General features: G+C 43.0%; 1 protein-coding gene across 1 annotated transcript in view; it reads right to left on the bottom strand.

Annotated features, from left to right (window-relative positions):
* LOC137375090 (solute carrier family 7 member 14-like) overlaps positions 1 to 18,083 on the bottom strand; it is a 75,840-nt gene extending 57,757 nt beyond the window's left edge. Inside the window, 1 exon segment of the mRNA XM_068041718.1 lies at positions 17,780 to 18,083. Within this exon segment, the coding sequence (XP_067897819.1) occupies positions 17,780 to 18,083 (304 nt within the window).
* Between the last annotated feature and the right edge of the window lie 5,232 nt (positions 18,084 to 23,315).

The following is a 23,315-nucleotide window of genomic DNA, read 5'->3' as shown; positions in this document are numbered from 1 at the left end:
TCAATAGAATGAAACCATTGTTTTGAGCGAGCATTGGGTACCATTGCCAACCTAAACTCCAGCCCAAACACTGTACCCTTTCTGTGCTACCCCATTTTACTTAGAATTACATAGAATCTAAAGCTCAGAAACCGACCATTCAACCCAATTGGTCCATGCCAGTGTTTATGCTCCACAAGAGTCTCCTACCACCCCTCTTCATCTCACTCTGTCAGCATAACTTTCTATTCCTTTCTACCTCATGTGTTTATGTAGCTTCCACTCAAATACATCTATGTTATTTGCCTCAACTACTCCTTGTGGTAGCGAGTTCCACATTCTCACCACTCTGGGTAAAGATGTTTCTCCTGAAGTCCCTGTTGGATTTATTCATGACTATCTTACATTTATGACCCCTAGTTTTGGCCTCTCCCACAAATGGAAACATCTCTCTGTCTACCTTATCAAACCCTTTCATAACTTTCAAGACCTCTATCCTGTTACCCCTCAAGCTTCTCATTTCTAGAGAAAAGAACTTCATGTGAATGACAGCCATCAAATAACTGTCAGGAATCTCCCCCAGAGCAGGCTTTACTCTGCAACTATCCTGACCTGTACATATGATGGAGTGCTCACAACTGGAAACTCCCTCCAACACCCAGCACTGACATTCATCACTTGCTGAACATAGAAACTCATTCAAAAACAAAAAAAAATTGTTGGTGTCCAATAGAACTGGAAGTATATTTTGTCCTAGGCTGATGGCAAGCAGAAAATTTACTGCTGTTCATTTGAAATAAAAGGTAGCCCGCAGAACAGTCAGTGTAAAAAGAAGTCTATCAATTTTGCTTCCTTGACCTCAGAAAACAGTATGTGACATGTTCTTGGTTCTTCAACACCCAGATGGAGATGAGAGATCATTGGCTGCTCACAACTCACTGCCGTCTGTTAAGCTATTACACATAGGTCTGAATCCCATGTCCCGTCATTGCATAGTAATTTTAAAAATTTCTATAGCACCACAGGATGTCCCAAAGCACTTTATAGTCAATGAAGAACTTATTTTAAGTATAGGTAGACAATTTGCATACAGCAAGCTCCCACAAACAGCTATGTGATATTGACTAGATAATCTCCTTCTGTGATGCTGATTAAGGGATAAATATTGGTCAGGACATAAGGAAGAACTTATGAAGAAGGGTTCTGTAGAAGGGTCACTGACCTGAAACATTAACTCTGCTTCTCTCGCCACAGATGCTGCCAGACCTACTGAGTATTTCCAGTATTTCTTGTTTTTATTTCAGATTTCCAGCATCTGCAGCATTTTGCTTTTACATAAGGAAGAACTTCCCTGCTCTTCAAAATAGTAGCTGTGGGGTCTTTTAAGTCTACCTGAGAGGGCATAAGGGACCTTGATTTAACAGGCTACAGGGTGACCAAGACTGGGAACAGAATATTCAAGGATCTTCGACATTTAGGAAGGACAGGCAAAAAGGAAAAGGAGGTGGTGTTGCGCTGATAATAAGGGATGGGATCAGTACATTAGTAAGGGAGGATCTCAGATCAGCAGAACAAAATGTGGAATCTGTTTGGGTGGAGCTAAGAAACAGCAAGCATTGGCAGGAGTTGTTTATAGGCCACAAAACAATAATGGTAGTGTGGGGCATGGTATTAATCAGGAGATGAGAGAAGCATGTGGCATGGGTAATACAGTTATCATGGTGACTTCAATCTGCATATAGACTGGATAAACCTAATGAGAACTAATGCTGTGGAGGACGAGTTTCTGGAGTGTGTTAGGGATGGTTTTCTAGTGCAGTATGTTGAGGAACTGACTAGAGAACAGGCTATTTTTGATCTACCTTTATGTAAAGAGAAAGGACTAATTAATAACCTTGTTGTAAAATAACCTTTAGGGATGAGTGACCATAATATGATACAATTTTACATTATATTTGAAAGTGAGGTAGTTCAATCTGAAGCCAGGGTGTTAAATTTGAACAAAGGAAATTATAAAGGTATGAGGGGAAAATTGGCTGAAGTGGATTGGGAAAAGACATTAAAAGGTATGACTGTACATAGGCAATGGATAGTCTTTAAAGAAATATTACATAGTTTACAGCAACTATACATTCCTTCAAGGCACAAATCCCCAAAAGTAAAGGCAGACAACCGTGGATAAAAAGGAAGTTAAGGATTGTACAAGATTAAAAGCAAAGGCCTATAAAGTTGCCAGAAATAGTATAAACCTGAGGATTGGGAGGATTTTATAATTCAGCAAAGAAGGATGAAGAAACTGATAAAGAAAGTGAGAATAGAATATGAATGTAAGCTAGTAAAAAATATAAAAACAGACTGTAAAAGCTTGTACACGTATGTAAAAAGGAAACGTTTGGCTAAGACAAATGTGGGTCTATTACAGGCAGAGTCAGGAGAATTTATAATGGTGAATAGAGAAATGGCAGAGAAGCTAAATGATTACTTTGTGTCTGTCTTCACTGAGGAATGTAGAAGAAATTTCCCAGAATTAGAGATCTAAGGGATTCGGGGGAATGAGGAATTGAAGGAAATTAGTATTAGTAAGAAGGTTGTATTGGAGAAATTAATGGGGCTGAAGGTTGATAAGTCCCCAGGACCTGATATTCTACATCCCAGAGTGTTGAAAGAGGTAGCTGTGGAGATAGTGGATGCATTGGTGATCATCTTCCAAAATTCTATAGATTCTGAAGCGGTTCCTGCAGATTTGAAGGTTGCAAATGTCACCCCACTATTTAAGAAGGGAGGCAGAGAGAAAACAGGGAAGTACAGACCTGTTAGCCTTACATCAGTTATTGGAAAAATGTTAGAATCTACTCTAAAGGATATGATAAATGGACACTTAGATAATAATGATCTGTTTGGGCATAGTCAACATGGATTCATGAATGGGAAATAATATTTGACGAACGTGTTGGAGTTGTTTGAGGATGTTATTAAGAGAATTGATAAAGAGGAGTTGGTGGACGTGGTATACTTGGATTTTCAAAAGGCTGTTGATAAAGTCCCCCACAGGAGATTGGTTAGCAAAATTAAAGCACATGGGATAGGAGGTAATATACTGGCATGGATTAAGGGTTGGTTAACAGGCAGAAAGCAGAGAGTAGGAATAAACGGATCATTCTCGCATTGGCAGGCTGTGACTAGTGAGGTACCGCAGGGATCAGTGCTTGGGCCCCAGCTGTTCATAATATATATCAAAGATTTGGATGTGGGGACCAAATGTAAGATTTGCAAGTTCACAGATGACACAAAACTGGGTGGGATTGTGTGTTGTGAGGAAGATGCAAAGCAGCTTCAAGGGGATTTGGACAGACTTAGTGAGTGGGCAAGAACGTGGCAGATGGAATATAATGTGGAAAAATGTGAAGTTATCCACTTTGGTAGGAGGAATAGATGTGCAGAGTATTTCTTAAATGATAAAAGATTAGAAAATGAAGATCTACAAACGGACTTGGTTGTTCTTATCAATAAGTCACTGAAAGCTAACATGCAGGTGCAGCAAGCAATTAGGAAGGTTAATGGTATGTTCGCCTTTATCTCAAGAGGATGTGAGTAAAGGAGTAGTAACGTCTTGCTTCAATTGTATAGAACCTTGGTTAGACCGTACCTGGAGTACTGTGTGCAGTTTGGGTCCCCTTACCTTAGGAAGGATATTATTGCGACAGAGGGAGTGCAGCAAAGATTCACCAGACTTGTTCCCAGGATGGCGGGACTGTCCTATGAAGAGAGACTGGGGAAACTGTGCCTGTATTCTCTAGAGTTTCGAAGAATGAGAGGTGACCTCATTGAAACCTACAAAATACTTAAAGGGATAGACAGGGTAGATGCAGCTAAGATGTTTCCCCTGGTTGGGGAGTCTAGAACCAGGGGACACAATTTCAAAATAAGGGGGAAGCCACTTAGGACAGAGATGAGGAGAAATTTCTTTATTCAGAGGGTTGTGAATCTTTGGAATTCTCTACCCCAAAGAGCTGTGGAAGCTCAGTCACTGAGTATGTTTAAAGCAGGGATTGACAGATTTCCAAATACAAATGACATAAAGGGATATGAGGATAGTGCGGGAAAAAGGCATTGAAGTGGATGATCAGCCATGATCATATTGAATGGCAGGGTATGCTCAATGGCCTACTCCTATGTTCCTAACCAGCAGCACAGCACTCCTTCAGCACTGCAGTATCAGCCTTGATTTTTGTGCTCCAGTCCTGGAGTATGGCTTGAACCTACAACCTTCTAAATCAGGCAAGAATGCTACCCACTTAGCCACAGCTAAAACTACACTAGATAGTTACTTGATTATGTCCGATTGGATATGCACTGGAAGAGGACTAATTTACAGGGTTATTGGGAAAAAGCCAGGGCGTGGGACCAAATTGCACAAAAACAGAATACTGCAGATGCTGGAAATCCAAAATGAAAACAAAAATTGCATTAAAGTTTTGGTAACTGTGTTTTTCTTTCTCCACAGGTGCTGCCAGACTTGCTGAGCATTTTTTGTTTTTATGGTAAATTGGACAAGACTTTCAAAGGGCCAGCACAGACAGAAAGGGCCAAATGCCCTCCTTCTGTGCTGTAAGATTCTATGAATCGATGATTTATTTATCACCTGCATAAAAACGAATGTCACAGAAGGCCTTTATGCAAGTGTCAACATTCCTACTAGTGGCCAAATGCTTTAGAATGGGGAAACTGCGTTTACATCTTATACTGGAAGATGATGTCAAGAGGATGATCTGTTCCATGGGAGGCAGTTTAAGTTTGTTCTCTGTTGCTCGATTGAGCATGTGGAGGGACGGGGTCATTAGTCCATGACTGTTACTCTATCCCAAGCCACAAGGCTCCCAAATGTCAAGCTTGATTAATTCATGGGATTCTCCTTTTCCTGGCCTCAATCATTCCACACTGTGCTGCTTCACCAAGTACAGTGTCCAATGATGGTAGGATATGGGTCCACCCACCCCTGCCCATGATCTTCCACTCATTGAGATCCCCATCTTAACTGGGCTTGAGAGAAAAATTTTGGCTGAAGTGTAAATGGGCGATATCGAATTGGCTGACCGTTACCCACCCCACTTAATTATCATTCCTATTGACTTTAAAAGTTGTCCTAAAGTAAAATTTACCTTCAATTCAAAATAGGAATAGAATTGAAAAGCTGGGAAGTTATGTTACACATATAGAAACTGTGCTGTGAAATCCCATGTAATTCTCTGTAACAAGAGATAAAATTGGTGGGTAGAAGGTATCATTAGGAGTGAAGGACTCTGGGGGGAAAACATGGCCCATTTTTCTGAATTGCAAAGGTTTTAAGATGAATGTTTGAGCAACACAGATTGAATAACAGAATATCCCCAGATATTAATAGGAGGCCTACTTTAACCTAACCCATCCAGCAGGAAACCAACAAGGATTGGGTTGGGCAATGGTTTTATACCACCCCCACTCAATTTTCCTCTCCAGTGAAGTTGAAGAAGAATAAAATTGGGCGGGTGTAAAGCTGACATCAAACCTGAACCTTCATGTTTCCCACCTGACCGATTAAGTTAAACTTATCCCCATTATTTCAATGTAGTCTCCACCGCACAGCATCTGCCACAGGAACTGGGAACAGATTTTGGGAAATTCCCAGCCAACAGATTTCCATTACCTGATTAAAGGAAAGAAAGATTTGCATTACTATAGCACCTTTCACAACCTCAGGATGTCTCAACGTGCTTCACAACCAATGAAGTATTTTTGGAAGTGTAGCCACTGTTCTAATGTCAGAAATGTGGCAGGCAATTTGCACACAGCAAGCTCTCACAGACAGCAATGTGATAATGGCCAGATCTCCTGTTTTAATGATGTTGATTGAGGGATAAATATTGGCCAGGACACTGGGGAGAACTCCCCTGCTCTTCTTTACAATATTCCCTGGGATTTTGTCTGTCCACCTGAGACAGCAGACGGGATCTTGATTTAATGTTGCAGCTAAAAACAAAAAGGCACTTTTAACAGTCTAGCACTCCATCAACACTCCACTGGACTGTCAGCCTAGATTATGTGCACAAGTCCCTGCAGTAAGGTTTGAACTTATGACTTTCCTAATTCAGAGACAAGAGCAGTATCTGCTGAGCCAGCGCCAATACCTCTTACAGTGATACTAGAACAGTGCAAAAAAGATTCACAATGATGATCCTAGAACAGAGAGAATTTACTTTCCAGGAAAGGCAGAATGGACTGGGGCTCTTTTCCTTAGAAAGGAGAGGCAGAACGGTAACTTGATATAGGTTCTTTAAAATTTTGAAGTTTTGATAAGGTAAATGTAGAGAATATATTTCTGCTTGTGAAGGAGAGTAAAAATAAGTGACCATGGATATAAGATAGTCACTAATAAATCCAATAAGGAATTCAGGAGAAACTTCTTTACCCAGAGAGTGCTGAAAATGTGAAACTCGCTATCATCGGGAGTGATTGAGGCAAATAGCATAGATGCACTTATGGGGAAGCTAGATAAACATAAGGGAGGAAAAGAATGGGTTACACTGATAGGGTGAGATGAAGATGGGTGGAAGGAGGCATATGTGGAGCATAAACATCAGCATGGATCAGTTGTTCCAAATGGCCTGTTTAGTAGATTCTATGTAATTTGTCATCAAATTCCCCAGAGAAGCTACCGCCTCCACCCCCTGCCCCTTCATTGCTTGATCAGCCTCACAGCTGGCCGTGAGCTACCACCTAAAAATGGCAAAAACTGAATTAGGATCCTCAGTGCAGTAGGAAAATGTGATTGTGAAAACGATCACGCTTCATGCTCCTAAATGGAGTCTCAAGTGGTTGTCTTATCACTCCTATGAAGCTGTTCTCCTGCCTGGTATTATGGTAATCACACGGCACTTTTCTATTAATCTTATACATATCATTCTGCAGTTACAAGACTGCTTTAGTCCTCACTTTTCAAATTGAATTTCTGGCTTGAAATAGTCACAGTGCGCAAAGAAGTCACATAGAAAGAAAGGAAAAATTTGCATTGCTATAGCATAATTCACAAGCTCAGGATGTCCCAAATAACTTCACCACCAATGAGTACTTTTGAAATGTAATTACTGCTGTAATGCAGGAAACGTGGCAGCCAATTTCTGCACAGCAAGACCCCATAAACAGCATTATGATAATGACCAGATCATCTGTTTTAGTGATGTTGGTTGACAGATTAACATTGGCCCCAGGACACTGGGGAGAACTCCCCCACTCTTCTATAAATAGTGCCATGGGCTCCTTTACGTCCGCCTGCAAGGGTCCTGCCTGCCCTCACAGGTAAACGTGAGATTCCATGGCACTACTCAAAGAAGAGAAGACCTCCCCCCACCACCCCCCACCACCATTATCTTGCGGCCAGTATTAATTGTCAGCCGACACCACAAAAATAGATGATCTGGTCATTTATCGTATTGCTTGTAAGGTCTTGCTGTGCACAATTTGAATGCTGTATTTGCCTACATATAAAGAGTAACTACACTTAGCTGTGAGGTGTTTTTGGACATCCTGAAGACATGAAATACACTACATAAATGCAATTTTTAAAAATTTCTAAACATGTTTAATGACCTAGCTCATGATAACTGGTTTTAGACCTACATTCCATCGAAGCTCCTGGAGAATTATCTTCACACACTCCCAGCTGTGGCTAGAAACCAACAAAGGTAAGTGGAAAAGCATTGTGCATGAAACAACATAACTACAGGGAACAGCTAGGTGCAAAGAACTGCAACAAGTAAAGGCAAGTATGGGGCTATGGGGAGAGTTGGGCAGTGCAATTAGTTCAGGATTGATACAGAGTTATGGGGAGACCACGGGGCAGTGGGACTAATTTGGTATTGATACAAGGCTATGAAGAGAGAGCAGGATAGTTTGAGTTGCCAGCACAGGCACAATGTGCTAAATTCCATTCCCTTTCCGAAGTTATTATTGAATCAGCTTCCACCTAAAGGCCTGCTACCCGACCCGAACCCGATGGGACCCGACGACGTGTCGGGTTCAGGTCGGGTCGGGTTGCACTTCCAGGTCAGGCATTCGGGCTCAGCTCGGGCCGGATCGGACACACTCTATCACAGGTAAGTTTCTCCACTGTTAATTTAATTTTTGGACTAGAAAGGTGGTTTTTGTACAGTTATTTTAAGCTTGTGCAGATCAGCAATAAAGTGAAAAACTGAAGGTAAGTTAACTGATGGTCGGGTCGGGTCGGGCGCGGGAAAAAATGGAAGGACCACGGCCGGGTTGGGCTCGGGTCGGATGTGGTTCTGTCGGGCTTGGGTCGGGTCGGGTCGGGGTTTTTTTGCAGACCCGAGCAGGCGTTTATTTCTACTGCCCTTTCAGACAGCGCACTCCAGATCACAACAACTCACTGCGTTAAAATAATCTCATCACACCTCTGGTTCTTTGTCCAAATACCTTAAATCTGTGACCTCTGGCTATAAGCATATATGGTCCTCTGGGATTAGGACAGGTGTCCCATAAAATTGACACTGGAGGTGCAGAAACATTAAGAGAGATTGCAGTGCGATACAAAAGGCAACAGCTTTCCCAATCTGTAAAGCAATTTCCAGCAAACTTAATCCAGCAGTGTCAGGTTAATATGCTACTAACTAGCAAACAAATATTTTCTCAAACTTTAATACTTATCAAAAATACCTGAACTAAAAAGAGTTCAGGGAGGTACAAGAAGGAAGAAGCAGCAATGAGGATTATCTGAGGTATGGGGAAGTTAAATTTTGAGAAGTTAAGGAAGCTGGACCTGTTTAACTTTGGGAGAAGATAACAAAACTATTTTTTTAATAATGTTTTCTTGGGATGTGGATGACACTGGCAAGGCTACTAATATCGGTCATCCCTAATTCCCTTGAGCAGGTTGTGGTAGACTTCTCCTAGATCTGCTGTTGTCCTTGTGTTGGTGCTTCAATGATGGTGTTGGGTTGGGAATTCCAGGATATTGACCCATTGACAATGAAGGAACACTGATATTTGTCTGTGTCAAGATTGTGTCTGACTTGGAGATCATGATGATCCCATGTTTTGCTATTCTTATAAATCTCAAAGGTAAAGACCATGGATTTAGGAGGTGCTGTTCAAGAAGCCTTGGTGAGTTGCTATAGTCCATCCTGTAGATGGTACACACTGCTGCCATGTGTAACCTAATTGAGCCCAGTGATATGGAAGCAAGTTAGGTAAAGTATTCCATTCTGGATGGTGTTTGGCTTCTTAAGGGTTGTTGCAACTCCACCCATCCAGGTAAGCAGCGAGTATTCCACCATACTCATAAAATCACGGGGCTGTATTTTTATTTTGGGGTCAAGACCAAGATGTCAGGTGAAATCCCTTGTTGTGTTGGTGTCAGATGTCCGACATAATTTTCATAGGGATGGCCAATTAGTGGCCAGGGAGCATGCTCACTATCCAATTAAGGATGGTGATCGGGCTCACAAGGCAGGAGGACCAGTAGGAGGCCCTCCAGCAGCGACACATCGGCAGTCCCACTGTCCAAGGTGGGAGCTGCCAAAGCATGCAAGAGAGAGAGAGGATGTCTCAATGGAGGCACCCTCTGAAGACAACGGTAACCCCTCAACTGGACGGCCAGTGGCGGGTGTGGGATGGAGCCCTGACCCTCCACCCCGGTCTGTTGCTGGGAGGCTGCTTAGAACCCCCGGACGTGTTTCATCCTCAGTAGGGGGTCTGCAAGTTCTGCTGAGTGGTTTAATAGGCCATTTAATTGGCTTGAATTCAGTGGTTGGGAAAATATTGGAAAAAATTCTGAGGGACAGGATTAATCTCCACTTGGAGAGGCAGGGATTAATCAGGGATAGTCAGCATAGCTTTGTCAGTCGGAGATCATGTCTAACTAGTTTGATTGAATTTTTCGAGGCAGTGACTAGATGTGTAGATGAGGGTAAAGCAGTTGATGTAGTCTACATGGACTTCAGTAAGGCTTTTGATAAGGTCCCACATGGGAGATTGGTTAAGAAGGTAAGAGCCCATGGGATCCAGGGCAATTTGGCAAAGTGGATCCAAAATTGGCTTAGTGGCAGGAGGCAGAGGGCGATGGTCGAGGGTTGTTTTTGCGAGTAGAAGCCTGTGACCAGTGGTGTACCATAGGGATCGGTGCTGGGACCCTTGCTGTTTGTAGTGTACATTAATGATTTAGACATGAATATAGGAGGTATGATAAGTAAGTTCACAAATGACACGAAAATTGGTGGTGTCATAAATAGTGAGGAGGAAAGCCTTAGATTACAGGAAGATATAGATGGGCTGGTAAGATGGGCGGAGCAGTGGCAAATGGAATTTAATCCTGAGAAGTGTGAGGTGATACATTTTGGGAGGATGAACAAGGCAAGGGAATATACATTGGATGTTAGGACCCTAGAAAGTACAGAAGGTCAGAGGGATCTTGGTGTACTTGTCCATAGATCACTGAAGGCAGCAGCACAGGTAGATAAGGTGGTTAGGAGGTATATGGGTTAATTGCCTTTATCAGCCAAGGCATAGAATATAAGATCAGGGAGGTTCTGATGGAGCTGTATAAAACACTAGTTAGGCCACAGCTGGAGTACTGTGTACAGTTCTGGGCACCACACTAAAGGAAGGATGTGATTGCACTGGGGAGGGTGCAGAGGAGATTTACTGGGCTGGAGCATTTCAGCTATGAAGAGAGACTGAAAAGGCTAGGGCTGTTTTCCTTAGAGCAGAGAAGGCTGAGGTGGAACATGATTGAGATATACAAAATTATGAGGGACATCGATAGGTTAGATAGGAAGAAACTTTTTCCCTTAGCAGAGGGGTCAATAACCAGGGGGCATAGATTTAAGGTAAGGGGCCGGAGGTTTAGAGGGGATTTGAGGAAAACAAATTCACCCAGAGGGTGGTTGGAATCTGGAACGCACTACCTGAAGGGGTGGTAGAGGCAGAAACCCTCACAACATTTAAGAAGTATTTAGATGAGCACTTGAAACGCTATAGCATACAAGGCTATGGGCCAAGTGCTGAAAAATGGGATTCGAATAGTTAGGTGTTTGATGGCCGGCACAGACACGATGGGCTGAAAGGCCTGTTTCTGTGCTGTATAACTCTATGACTCTAATTGGCTTAATAGGCTACCCTCTGCTTGCGGGTGGGTGGTCGTCTCCCTCCCGACGGGAACATGCTGACAATCCAGCACTTTACTGTCCTATGCCAATTTTCAGGCCGTCCCACCTCCTGTCCCACCTCTGATGGAAATTCAAAATTCAGCCCCTGGTATCATAAAATGATATAGCACAGAGGGGGTTGTTTGGCCCATCCTGCCTGTACTAGTACTTTCAAAGAGCTATCTAATTAATCCTACTACCCTGCTCTTTTTCCACAGCCCTGTATTTTTTTCCCCCTTTCAAGCATTTATCCAATTCCCTTTTGAAAGTGATGATTAAATCTGCTTCCTTTCAGGCAGCGCATTCCAGATCACAACAACTCACTATGTAAAAAAAAAATTCTCCTCATCTCTCTCCCCTCCAGCTCTTTAGCCAATTATCCTCAGTCTGTGACCTCTGGTTATCAACCCTGCTGCCAGCGGAAACAGTTTCTCCTTACTTGTTCTATCAAAACCCTGGAAAAAGTTATATTCAAGGAACTGGTGAGGAAGAGGTCAGCTTGGATCATGTTGTTTTACAAGGAGATGTTGCTGGGTATGTTCCTAATAATCCTTGTGTTCTAAGGTCCTGTAGATCATGACACAGAAGGTACACAGCTTCTTTCTCACAATACAATGTTTATTTCATTATTGCCATCTGACATGGGGCACAATGCCAGATGGCATTCGGACAAAGAACTATGATTAGGGTTAATCACTGTCAACTGTCAGTAGTTCTTCAAGATTCAGGTAGGTGACCTGTCAAATAAAAGTGTCCCTAAAAATGATCTTTAGGGTATTCCCAATGTAAAGAAGCCAAAGCACACTGTGCTGGAGACCCGAGGTTATACAGAGTGGTAGAGACGAGGAAATGGGGATCAGGTGACACCGAGCTGGTCTCTGGACAAGCCTGTGCATTGTATGAGGAAGAGAAGGCTAAAGGTGGTGAGGAGTTCCACGGGTCTGAAGTCCTGAGAAAGAATGGGTTAGAGCAGGGAGGAGGCTGGAGGCTTGTTTTCAAGAAAGTGATGATTTTGTCGCTAGTGAGGAATAAAAGTTCAGAGGATCACTGACTGGCATAGCATCAATCATACAGAGAGACAAGAAGAAATGTGATGGAAATACAGGGTTGGAGGCTAGAGGTCAAAGAACCTCTAGAGGAAAAGAATTGTGCGTGTGTGAGCGTTACTATGGCAATTTTGAGTCAGCAGACAGGAATTGAGTTGAACGTTCACACACAGAGATGCCATCTGCTGAAGGAAGCTGTTTGGACAGAGAGAGAATGATGGACCCAAGCTTTTGAAATAAAGCTTTGGTGTGATTGTGACCATTTAACCCTTAGACTGCCAGCAGCTCTGGTGCTAGCTGGATCAGTCATTTTCTTTTTTGCTTTGAGATTTCAGGTTCTGTTCTACATGAACATACAAAAATAATAGGCAGGAAAAGATCAACTGTTCCATCGAATCTACCCCACATACTCATTATTGCCGGGGCAACATGACGAGCCACTTCCTCCCCCTTACCATTCACCACAGCCACACAATCTACTGGGAGAGGCAAAAAAAAAAGCCCAGGGCCGATGAGGGGAAAAATACTCTGAAAAATCTCTCTTCGACCCTGCTCAAGGTGGCAGTAATGATACTATTTAGAGGCCAGGAGTAATATTGTTGCTGTAAAATTTCTGCTCCATCTCTCGAGTATACATGTCAAATGTCCTAAACATATGGGGCCAATATTTCTGTGTATCACCATGGGACATATTACTATTCCCAGTGACCTGGGCCAATATTTATCTCTCAGCATCCCTAAAAAAAAGTCTGTTCATTATCACATTGCTGTTGTGGGAGCTTACTGTGCACAAATTGGCTGCCATGCTTCCTACATTACAACAATGACTATACTTCAAAAGTACTTCATTGGCTGTAAAGCACTTAGTCACATCCTGAGGTCACAAAAGGCACTATAGAAATGCAAGTTCTTCTTCCTCTGTGAGGCTGTATGTTTGACAACATGTTTTAAAGATAAGATAGTCAGCAATTTCAATCACCATCTCAGAACATCACAAAGTGCACTACCGTCAATAAATTGCCTCTGAACTGCAGTCATTTTTGTAAATACAGCAACCAATTTGTGCACAGTAAGATCTCACAAACAATAAAGGAGATGAATGACTGGTTAATCTGTTTATTGGTCAAGGGAATAATTTCATCAGGACACTTCACTTGTCTTCCCCAACTAGTGCCATGAGATCTTTTACTACTGTTACATTGAGACTAGGTTTAACATCTGCTCTGAAGTACAGCATCTCTGTTAATTCAGCATTCCCTCTGTACTGCCCCTTGAGGGTCAGTCTAGATTGAAGTAAGTAAGATCCAGCTAACCGAACAACAGCGAGCCCAAAGGAAATCAAGGGAAGATCAGCACCTGGGTCCGTCTGACATCCGATTTCATGTGTGTTGGGGAAATGCTCCTTATGAAAATTGGACTGTGCAGTCATGAGAACCAATAACCTTGGAAGTATTATGAATTGTGAGGAGGATAGGTGAGAGACTTAAAGAGGGCATAGACAGGATATTGGAATGCACGGACACGTGGCAGATGAAATTTATTGCAGAGAAGTCTGAAGTGATACATTTTGTTAGGAAGAACGAGGGGAGGCAATATAATCTAAAAGGTACAATTTTAAAGGAGGTGCAGGAACAGAAAAACCCTGGGGGTATATGTGCACAAATCGTTGAAGGTGGCAGGACAGGCTGAGAAAGTGGTTAATAAGGCATATGAGATCCTGGGCTTTATAAATAAAGACATAGAGTACAAAAACAAGGAAGTTATGATGACCTTTATATAACATTGGTTCTGCTTCAACTGGAGCGTTGTTTCCAATTCTGGGCACCACATTTTAGGAAAGATATGAAGGCATTAGAGAGGACGCAGAAAATATTTACAAGTATGGTTCCAGTGACGAGGGACTTCAGTTATGTGGATACCTTGGAGAAGCTGAGGCTGTTCTCCTCAGAGAAAAAAAGATTAGAGGAGATTTGATTGGGGTGTTCAGAATCATGAGTGGCCTGGGCCGAATAGATAGGGAGAAACTGTTCCCATTGGCAGAAGAATAGAGAACCAGAGGACACCAATTTAAGGTGAAAGGCAAAAGAACCAAACGCAACATGAGGAAAATCTTTTTTACATAACAACTGGATAGGATCTGGAATGCATTGCCTAAGGAGTGTGGTGGAGGCAGATTCAATCGTGCTTTCAAAAGGGAATTGGATAATTATCTGAATAGAAACAAATTGCAGGGCTATGGAGAAAATGCAATGTCAGGGGACTAGCTGAGTTGCTCTTGCAGAAAGGCAGCACACAGACATGATGGGCCAAATAGCCTCTTTCTGTCCTGTAACCATTCTATGATTAAATTGGAGATGAATCATAGGCTGTCATAAATCGGCAATAATTGACCAACTATCTGCATCATCATTATCAAGATATGCTCAAATCTTGGCAGAGGGTGTGATGAAGTTTCAACTCAGAGGCAACAATGCTACTAACTGAGCTGAGCTGACTCCTGAAGGATCTACATAGGGACTGATAATCCACACTCATTGCAGAACAGGTCTGCCATAAGTAAAGAAAATCCTTTACTCAGAGAGTGCTGAGAATGTGGAACTCAATACCACAGGGAGCAGTTGAGGTGAATGGCAATTTTTTTATTTGTTCAGCGGATGTGGGCGATGCTGGCTAGGCCAGCATTTATTGCCCATCCCTAATTGCCCTCGAGAAGGTGGTCGTGAGCTGCCTTCTTTAACCGCTGCAGTCCTTTGGGTGTAAGTGCTCCCACAGTGCTGTTGGAAGGGAGTTCCAGGATCTTGACCCAGCGACAGTGAAGGAACAGCGATATAGTTCCAAGTCAGGATGGTGTGTGGCTTGGAGGGGAACTTGCAGGCAGTGGTGTTCGTATGCATCTGCTGCCCTTGTCCTTCTAGGTGGTTGAGGTCGCGGGTTTGGAATGTGCTGTTGAAGGAACCTTGGTGAGTTGCTGCTGGGCATCTTGTGCTACAGTGCATCACAGGAGCATAATGAGAGAAAACATTATGACACTGAGCTAAAGATATCAGGACAGGCGATCAAAAGATTGGTCAAAGAAGTAGATGGTAAGCAGCATCTTAAGAGGAGAGAGAGGTGGAGAGGTTTGGGAAGGGAATTCCAGAGCTTAGGACCTAAGCGTCTGAGTGCAGGGCACCAGTTGTGGGGTGAATGGAATGGGAGACCAAGATCTACCTTTCCCTTTTATAGAAGCACTGAGACCCATCATTCAGTAGCTCAATTCTGGGCAGAAGCTGAAAGCTTGGATCTTTCTGCCCTGTGTGTCTCAGGGCAGTTAATGTTATCAACAAAATGAGTCACTGTTTTTAGAGATAGCAGGCCACAATGTTACACATCAATGAAAAGCACGAGCCACAGAGGAACCCTTTCAGGACATGGAACAGATGACTCATATCAATAATTCAGCTTTCTAGACTGGATATATTACAAACACATTAATTAGACAAGGCGAGCACTGACAGATTGCCAGTGTTTAGAGTGGTTCAGGATTAAGGACGAGGGTTTATTGCTGTGTCCTATGAGTCAATGCATATGACTTTTTTCTTGGAAGGGAATGTTTCTCTCCTTCAAGTTAAGACAATCCGAATGAAAAGAGAGGAGAGGATGGGCCAGGGGGCTGATGTGTTTGAGTCACCATCACTCACAGCAGTGAGAGGGGTCCATTTATGCACTCAGGATTCTACAATTGGTGGGGGGGGTGAGAGGGGTGGGGCTGGGAAAGGAGGAGGACGGAATGGGAATTGGGTGGGATGCATCAGAAAAACACCTCCTCTAGGTTTACTAAAGGAAAATAATTTGAATGGAACAGAACAATTTAACATAAAGCAGAGATCCAACAGGGAAGCACTTTTCATAGCACGGAAAGAGCCCATTGATTCCTCTGGACTGGTCAACAAGAGCTGACCACTAGAATACCATTTTTTTTGTCCGTTCCCAGATCTCACTATTTTCTTCCTTTTCAAATATCCAACTCTTCCAACAACACCTTGTATTTAATATAATAAAACACTGAGTCACACAAGGAGATATTGGGACAGGTAAAGGAAAACCTGGTCAAAGAGGTAGGTTTAAGAAGTGTCTTAAAGGAGGAGAGAGAAGTGGAGGCGGAGAGGTTTAGGAAGGAAATTCCAGAGGTTAGAGCCCAGGCAGCTGAAGGCACAATGGTGGAGTAATGAAAATCAGGGATGCACAAGAGGCCACAATTGGAGGAGTACAGCGATCTCAGAGGTTGTAGGCTGGAGGAAGTTAAAGAGATTGGGCTATGGATGGATTTGAACATAAGGATGAGAATTTTAAAATTGAGATGTCGCTGGACTGGAAGTCAATGTGAGCGCAGGGGTAGTGGCTGAATGGGGGACTTGGTGAGAGTAAGGATATGGGCAGCAGAGTTTTTGACAAGCAACAGTTTGTGCAGTGTACAAGATAGGAGGCTGGCATTGGAGGGGCCTGGCGGGGGAGATAAATTTCCATGGGATTGCTCCCACTTCACTGCTGAAACTCCAGAGGAAACTCGTTCTTATGCATCAATGCGATTTTGGTCACAGTTAATTCTTTTAACCCCTAGGAAATTCACTCCCAGACAGGGGTGATTAACCCATCTTGAGCAACAGAAATAGGGTCATCAGTGCAAATAAAAATCTCTGAAAACCAAGTGCAGCATTCCCGCTCAATTCCTACCCTTAACACTTAAACTGTGCCCTTTTCTTAGTTATCCAAGGCTCCCACCTGAATCAAACTGGAGCTTCATTAACAGGTGCAAATTGGGGTCTTGTGATGTCATCACAACCCCGATGGTACCTGACTGAGTAGGGCTTGGCAGCCATGATAGTAAAGCTGGTGGGGAGGCCAACAGAATCAGGCATCCTCCAGTCCCCACAAGGAAGGTCTGAGCCTTTGCCATCCCAGTCTCCCCATCATCTACCTATGAGACCTTGCTGACAACCCAGAAAACATAAATTTGATTTGTATTCCCTTGAGTTTAGAAAGTTAACGTGATCTAATCAAAGTGTTTACCGTGACTAAAGGGATTCAATTGGGTAATTGGAGGTAAAACATCTTCCTTCAGTGGGGGGGCAGTGGGTGGGTCCCAAACAAGGGGCATAGCCTTAAAATTAAAGCTAGGTCATTCAGGGGTGATGTCAGGAAGCACTTTTTCACAAACAGGAGTGGAAATCTGAAAATGTCTCCCCCACAAAGCTGTTCAGTCTGGAGGTCAATTGAACATTTCAAAACTGTGATTGATAGATATTTGTTGGCTAAGGTATTAAGGGATTTGGATTTAAGGTGGGTAGATGGAGTTGATGTACAAATCAGCCATGGTCTGATTGAGCGGTGGAACAGGCTGGAGGGACTGAATGGCTTCCTCCTGTTCCTATGTACTGGTTGCAGCTGAGATTAACTAACCACAACGCAGGAGCCGAACCTGGGATCTTGCTGGTCTACAGGCTCAGTACCACACCAGGCAGCAAATCCACCTCCTGAGATTTGGAAGATACATGAATATTTAGTAATTCACTCGCTTACCTGATAAGATGGAGGCCACTGCTGCGATGATAAAAGACACAATCACACCAGGTCCCGCCATCTCCTTGGCCACCAGTCCTGATACCACATACATGCCGGTCCCCACACAGCTGCCGACTCCGAGAGACACCAGATCAACCGTGGTGAGTACCTGGGCCAGCCTAGAGTGGCTCGATCCTTGCTGGTTGGTGTCTTCAAGCATAGATTCCACGGGTTTGGTGCGAAGAATTCGTGAGTGCAAAGCCATCCAGGTAGCGCCCCAGTGAACCCGTCGAGGGTCCAAGTATGAGAGGAATCCACTCATCGCAGCGAGGGGTGAGGAGGTACTTCTGTTGATGTGAAGGGTCTTAGTGGGATTCCTTCAGTGGAGAATCCAAACGTCAATGAGCTAGAACCCAGCCTTTCACAGAAAGATTGTCTGAGCCTTTAGGAACATTGTACTGAGGTCCAAAGGAATGTTGGCCACTGGAAACTTGTTGAACCTGGAGAAAGAACATGTTGAAGATAGAATTCTTCAGAAAGTGTTCAGAGATAGTGTCCACAGGACCAATCAGAAATGTTAAAAGGGAGATTTCTTATCCAACAAAAACTTCATATTTATGTAAGGTTGGTGTGGGCTGGAGTTACAAATAGGGCAGACTGGGTAAGAACAGCATGTTTCCTTCTCCAAAGGACTTTAGTGAACCAATCTGACAGCTTCATGGTTATTTTATTTCAGTTACTGTCCCGTCAAATGATCAGATTTATTAAATTCATTGAATCATAGAATCATACAGCACAGCAGGAGGCCATTCAGCCCATCATGCCTGTACTGGCTCTTTGAAAGAGCGATCCAATTAGTCCCACTCCCTTCCCCTTACAACCTTGCACATTTTTCCTTTTTTAAGTATTTATCAAATTCTCCTTGTGAAAGTTACTGGTCAATCTGTTTCCACTGCCCTTTCCAGCAGCACATTCCAGATCACAATAACTCTCCGCTAAACTCGTCTCCCCTCTGGTTGCTTTGCCAACTAACCTAAATCTGTGTCCTCTGGTTACCAACCCTCCTGCCAATGGAAAGAGTTTCTCCTTATTTACTCTATCAAAACCCCTCATGATTTTGAACATCTTGATTAAATCTTTCCTTAACCTTCTCTGCTCGAAGGAGAACAAACCCACCTTCTCCAGTCTCTCCACATAATTGAAGTTCACATCCCTGGTATCATTCTAGTAAATTTCTGCACCCTCTCCAAGGTCTTGACATCCTTCCTGAAGTGTGGTGTTTAGAATTGAAAGTAGTCCTCCAGCGGGGGGCAAACCAGTGATTTATAAATATTTAGCATAACTTTCTTGCTTTTGTACCCTAAGCCGCTGCTTATAGAACTAAATGTCCCATTTTTTTAGCAGTCTTCTCAACTAGTTCTGCCACCTTCAATGATTTGTGTACATACACCTCCAGATCTCTCTGTTCCTGCACCCCCTTTAAAATTGTACCATTTTATTTATATTGCCTCTGCTCATTCTTCCGTAAAGGGATGTATAGCTGGTATCTGGGCCACAGAGAATAAAAATTAACCAGGACTCCTGCTACTGATCACCGGCCAATATCATATTGATGTTGGGTGAGACTAGGTCTGAAAGCTCTCTAAATTTATAAACTGGTTAACTATGATTGGACTGTATTCCGTAAGGTTTTATCATATGGCTTTCCATATCCAACTTATTCTTATCCCACATTCCCACCATTGGTCACCAAAGAAGTCAATCCTCATGAAAATCTATCAGTAACAGCAGCTACAATTCCTGTCATCTTCCGCATTCTAGAGATTTCCCACCCAGACATTAAGAATGCAAGGTAGCAAGAGAAGGCAGCACTGGTGATATTCAACGGTAGCAGGTCTCAGCACTGTTAGGAGAGGAGAAGAGAATACCAGAGAGATAAATGACATGTGTTCACTCTATCATTGCATGAAAGAGCAGCAGGTATCAATTTGAAGCTCAACAAAGAGAATTACAGCACCAAAGGTATATTATTCAGAATATACAGAAAGTTCAAGTTGCTAGAGTATACACTAACTGAGGGAATATAGGAATACTCATGGACTTTGACCTACAAAACTGAACTCTGACATGGAAGCAGTGTGACATTAGTGATCCTCTGAACCAGAGCGGATGTAACATGACACAGACCAAAAATCGAGTCATGCTATCATTTCAAGCCGCACTGTCAGATTGCATTAACAGTTCCGAGCTGGATAATGATTAAAAAAAAAACTTTAGCTCATCCATAATGCAAAGTCCCTTCATAGATGAAAGAAGACGACATTGGAAGAGAGCCAAAGTGGACATGTCATTGCAGGTAACATGATGCCACAGGGATAGAACGATAATAATGAGGAGAAGTGCGACAGTGGCCTGATCTGAATTGACATGTTTGGTAGCTGGTCCGCAAACCATTCTTGGTCAATCAAGATGTGAAAAGCAGATTCAGATAACAACTCCCTTATTGATGTATATAAAATTAGGAGTGCAGAAATTTAACCAAGAATATTGCTTTAAATTAAACATTCGGAGTCGAAGAGGGGGCTACAGGGTCAAAGTTGTAAAAGGTAACTTTAGGACAGGTATCAGGGGATTCCACTTCATATACAGTGGAATAGACTTTTTTATTTTATTTTATTTAGAGATACAGCACTGAAACAGGCCCTTCAGGCCACCGAGTCTGTGCCGACCATCAACCACCCATTTATACTAATCCTACACTAATCCCATATTCCTACCACATCCCCACCTGTCCCTATATTTTCCTACCACCTACCTATACTAGGGGCAATTTATAATGGCCAATTTACCCTATCAACCTGCAAGTCTTTGGTGGTGGGAGGAAACCGGAGTACCTGGCGAAAACCCACGCAGACACAGGGAGAACTTGCAAACTCCACACAGGCAGTACCCAGAATTGAACCCGGGTCGCTGGAGCTGTGAGGCTGCGGTGCTAACCACTGCGCCACTGCGTAGATTAATTGGAAGCAAATACCCTGGAGTCATTTAAGAAACAGTTGGACTCTTCAATGAACTCTAAGATGTCCCTTGATGGATGAACTAGGATGGGCTGAGTGGACTTTTTCATTAGCAGCTACCCTGCGATCTTGAATCATGAATTATGTTGCGATCTGAATCTGCCTTTCACATCTCAGTTTAAAGTCTCATCCAAAAGGCTGCACCCCCTCAGTACTGCACTGGAGGTGTCAGCCTGGATTATGGGCTCAAATCGATAGGGTGTAATTTGAACACAAGACCTTCTAACTGAGCGGCAAGAGTACTACCCACTGAGCAACGGCTCACATCTGATGATACCCAACCATCGTTCTCACAGTTTTTGGTGAGAGTCTAACTGCTGAGCAGATATCTGCATTCCAGCCACTACCACTGGTGATAGTGACAAGGGATAAAAATAAAGACTTGCATTTAAAAAGCACCTTTCACAATCACAGGATGCCAAAAGCACTTTACAGCCAGTGAAGTATATTTTGAAGTGTAGTCACCATTGTGATGGAGGAAATGTGGCAGCCAGTTTGTGCACAGCAAGATCCCAAAAATGATAATGCAGCAATGACCAGATCATCTGTCTTGGTGATGTTGATGGAAGGATAAATATTGGCCCAGGACACTAGGAGAACGCTGCTGCTCTTCTTCAAAATAGTGGCTGTGGAATCTTTTACATTCACCTCAGTTTAAAATCACATCAGAAAGACAGCATAGCACCCCTTCAGTACTGCACTGGAGTGTCAGCCTTGATTTTTCTGCTTAAGTCTTTGGAGTGGAGCTGGAACCCACAATCTTGTGACTCAGAAGCAAGAGTGCGACCCACCAAGCCACAGCTGACACCTGGGTAGGTGGGTTAGAATATCAAGCACTGAGTCTTCACTTATGATGCATCAGGGCGACACTCCTGGAGTGCAGAACAATGAAACTCAATTAAAACAGACCACAGCTTCATTACGTTATTGACATCAACAGTAATGATATACAATCGCAAGCACAATCTCTTATGACTCGCGTCTATTGAAACCAACCAGTTTAAAATGGGCCTCACAAGCAGAGCAATTCAGTGCTGACATGGAGACTGATAGCATGCATAACTGGTGGGTTTTGCTATCTAATGTAAGTTGAGAAGTATTTGTGGTAGAGGGGATTTCCGTTGCCTTCTTTGTTTCTGGTTACACTTCTAGGTTCTGGGCCAAGAGTTTTGACTGAGATTTTTGGATGTAACATCTAGAATTTCTGATGAGGGAGTTCCATTGGGAATTCCATTGGGAATTCCATTGGAAATTCCATTACCATTGTGTTATTTACAAGAAGAGGAGGAGTAGAAAGGGATGGATGGCAGGCAGGTGAGATTTCATTGGAGGTGGATTGTCTTTGTCCGCTGTTGCTCGTCACCTCACTTCTCATAACAGGAGAACCTGTTTCCATTGGTGAGAGGGTCAATAACCACAGGATATCCATTAAACATAATTGGCAAAAGAGACACAGGGGAGATGAAGAGAATTGTTTTTACACGGTCAGTTATGACGATCTAGAATGCGCTGCCTGCAAAGGCAGTGGAAGCAGATTCAATAGTAACTTTCAAAAGGTAATTGGATAAATACTTGAAAGAAAATATTTGCAGGGCAATGGGGAAAGAGCAGGGGTATGGGATTAAATAGATTGCTCTTTCATAGAGCCAGCACGGGCACGATGGACCAAATGGCCTCCCTCTGTGCTGTATCATTCTCTGATTCTATGATTAAAAAGGGTCTGTATGCCTGTGCAGGTAGATGTAAACTATCCCATGGCAATATTCAAAGAAGAGCAGGGGACCTCCCCTAGTGTCCCTGATGACAATTATCTCTTAATCAATATTATCAAAGAACAGTTCTGATGAAGAGTCACTGACCTGAAAGGTTAACTCTGCTTCTCTCTCCACAAATGCTGCCAGACCTGCTGAATATTTCCAGCATTTCTTGTTTGTGTTTCAGATTTACAGCATCTGCAGTATTTTGCTTTTATCAAAGAACAGGTTATCTGGTCATTTATCTTATTGCTATCCATGGGATCATGCAGTGTGAAAATTGGCAGCGTGTTTCCTGCATCACAACATTGATTACACTTCATAGAGCAATTCCACAGCTGTGAAGCATTTTGGAATGTCCTGAGGACAATCTAAATGCAAATTTAATTTTCCTTCTTTCTATCTCATTCACACTCTGAGCTTCACCTTGTGAACCCAACTCATGCAGCCTACTTAACAGCCCTAGGGCAGGGGTACCTACGATGGTGCTTTCTACAATCCCTACAGGTTGACCTGTGATGTACTGGTCTTGGATCTCCCGGTGTGGCCTGCAACTTCTTCACGGAACCGAAAAAAATAATTTAGTTACAAATATTATTGCGTGCATGCATGTGTGTTGCTTTATGTGCATCATATGCATTTGTGTGCAGACATGCATTTGATTGTGGGTGTAAGTTTGTTCCAGGTGTGTGCACTTCTGCAGTTGTGTGTGTGAGAGATTTT

The sequence above is a fragment of the Heterodontus francisci genome, chromosome 11 (genome assembly GCF_036365525.1).
Source record: "Heterodontus francisci isolate sHetFra1 chromosome 11, sHetFra1.hap1, whole genome shotgun sequence".
NCBI classification, from domain to species: Eukaryota; Metazoa; Chordata; class Chondrichthyes; order Heterodontiformes; family Heterodontidae; genus Heterodontus; species Heterodontus francisci.
This window is presented reverse-complemented; position numbering and strand designations above follow the sequence as displayed.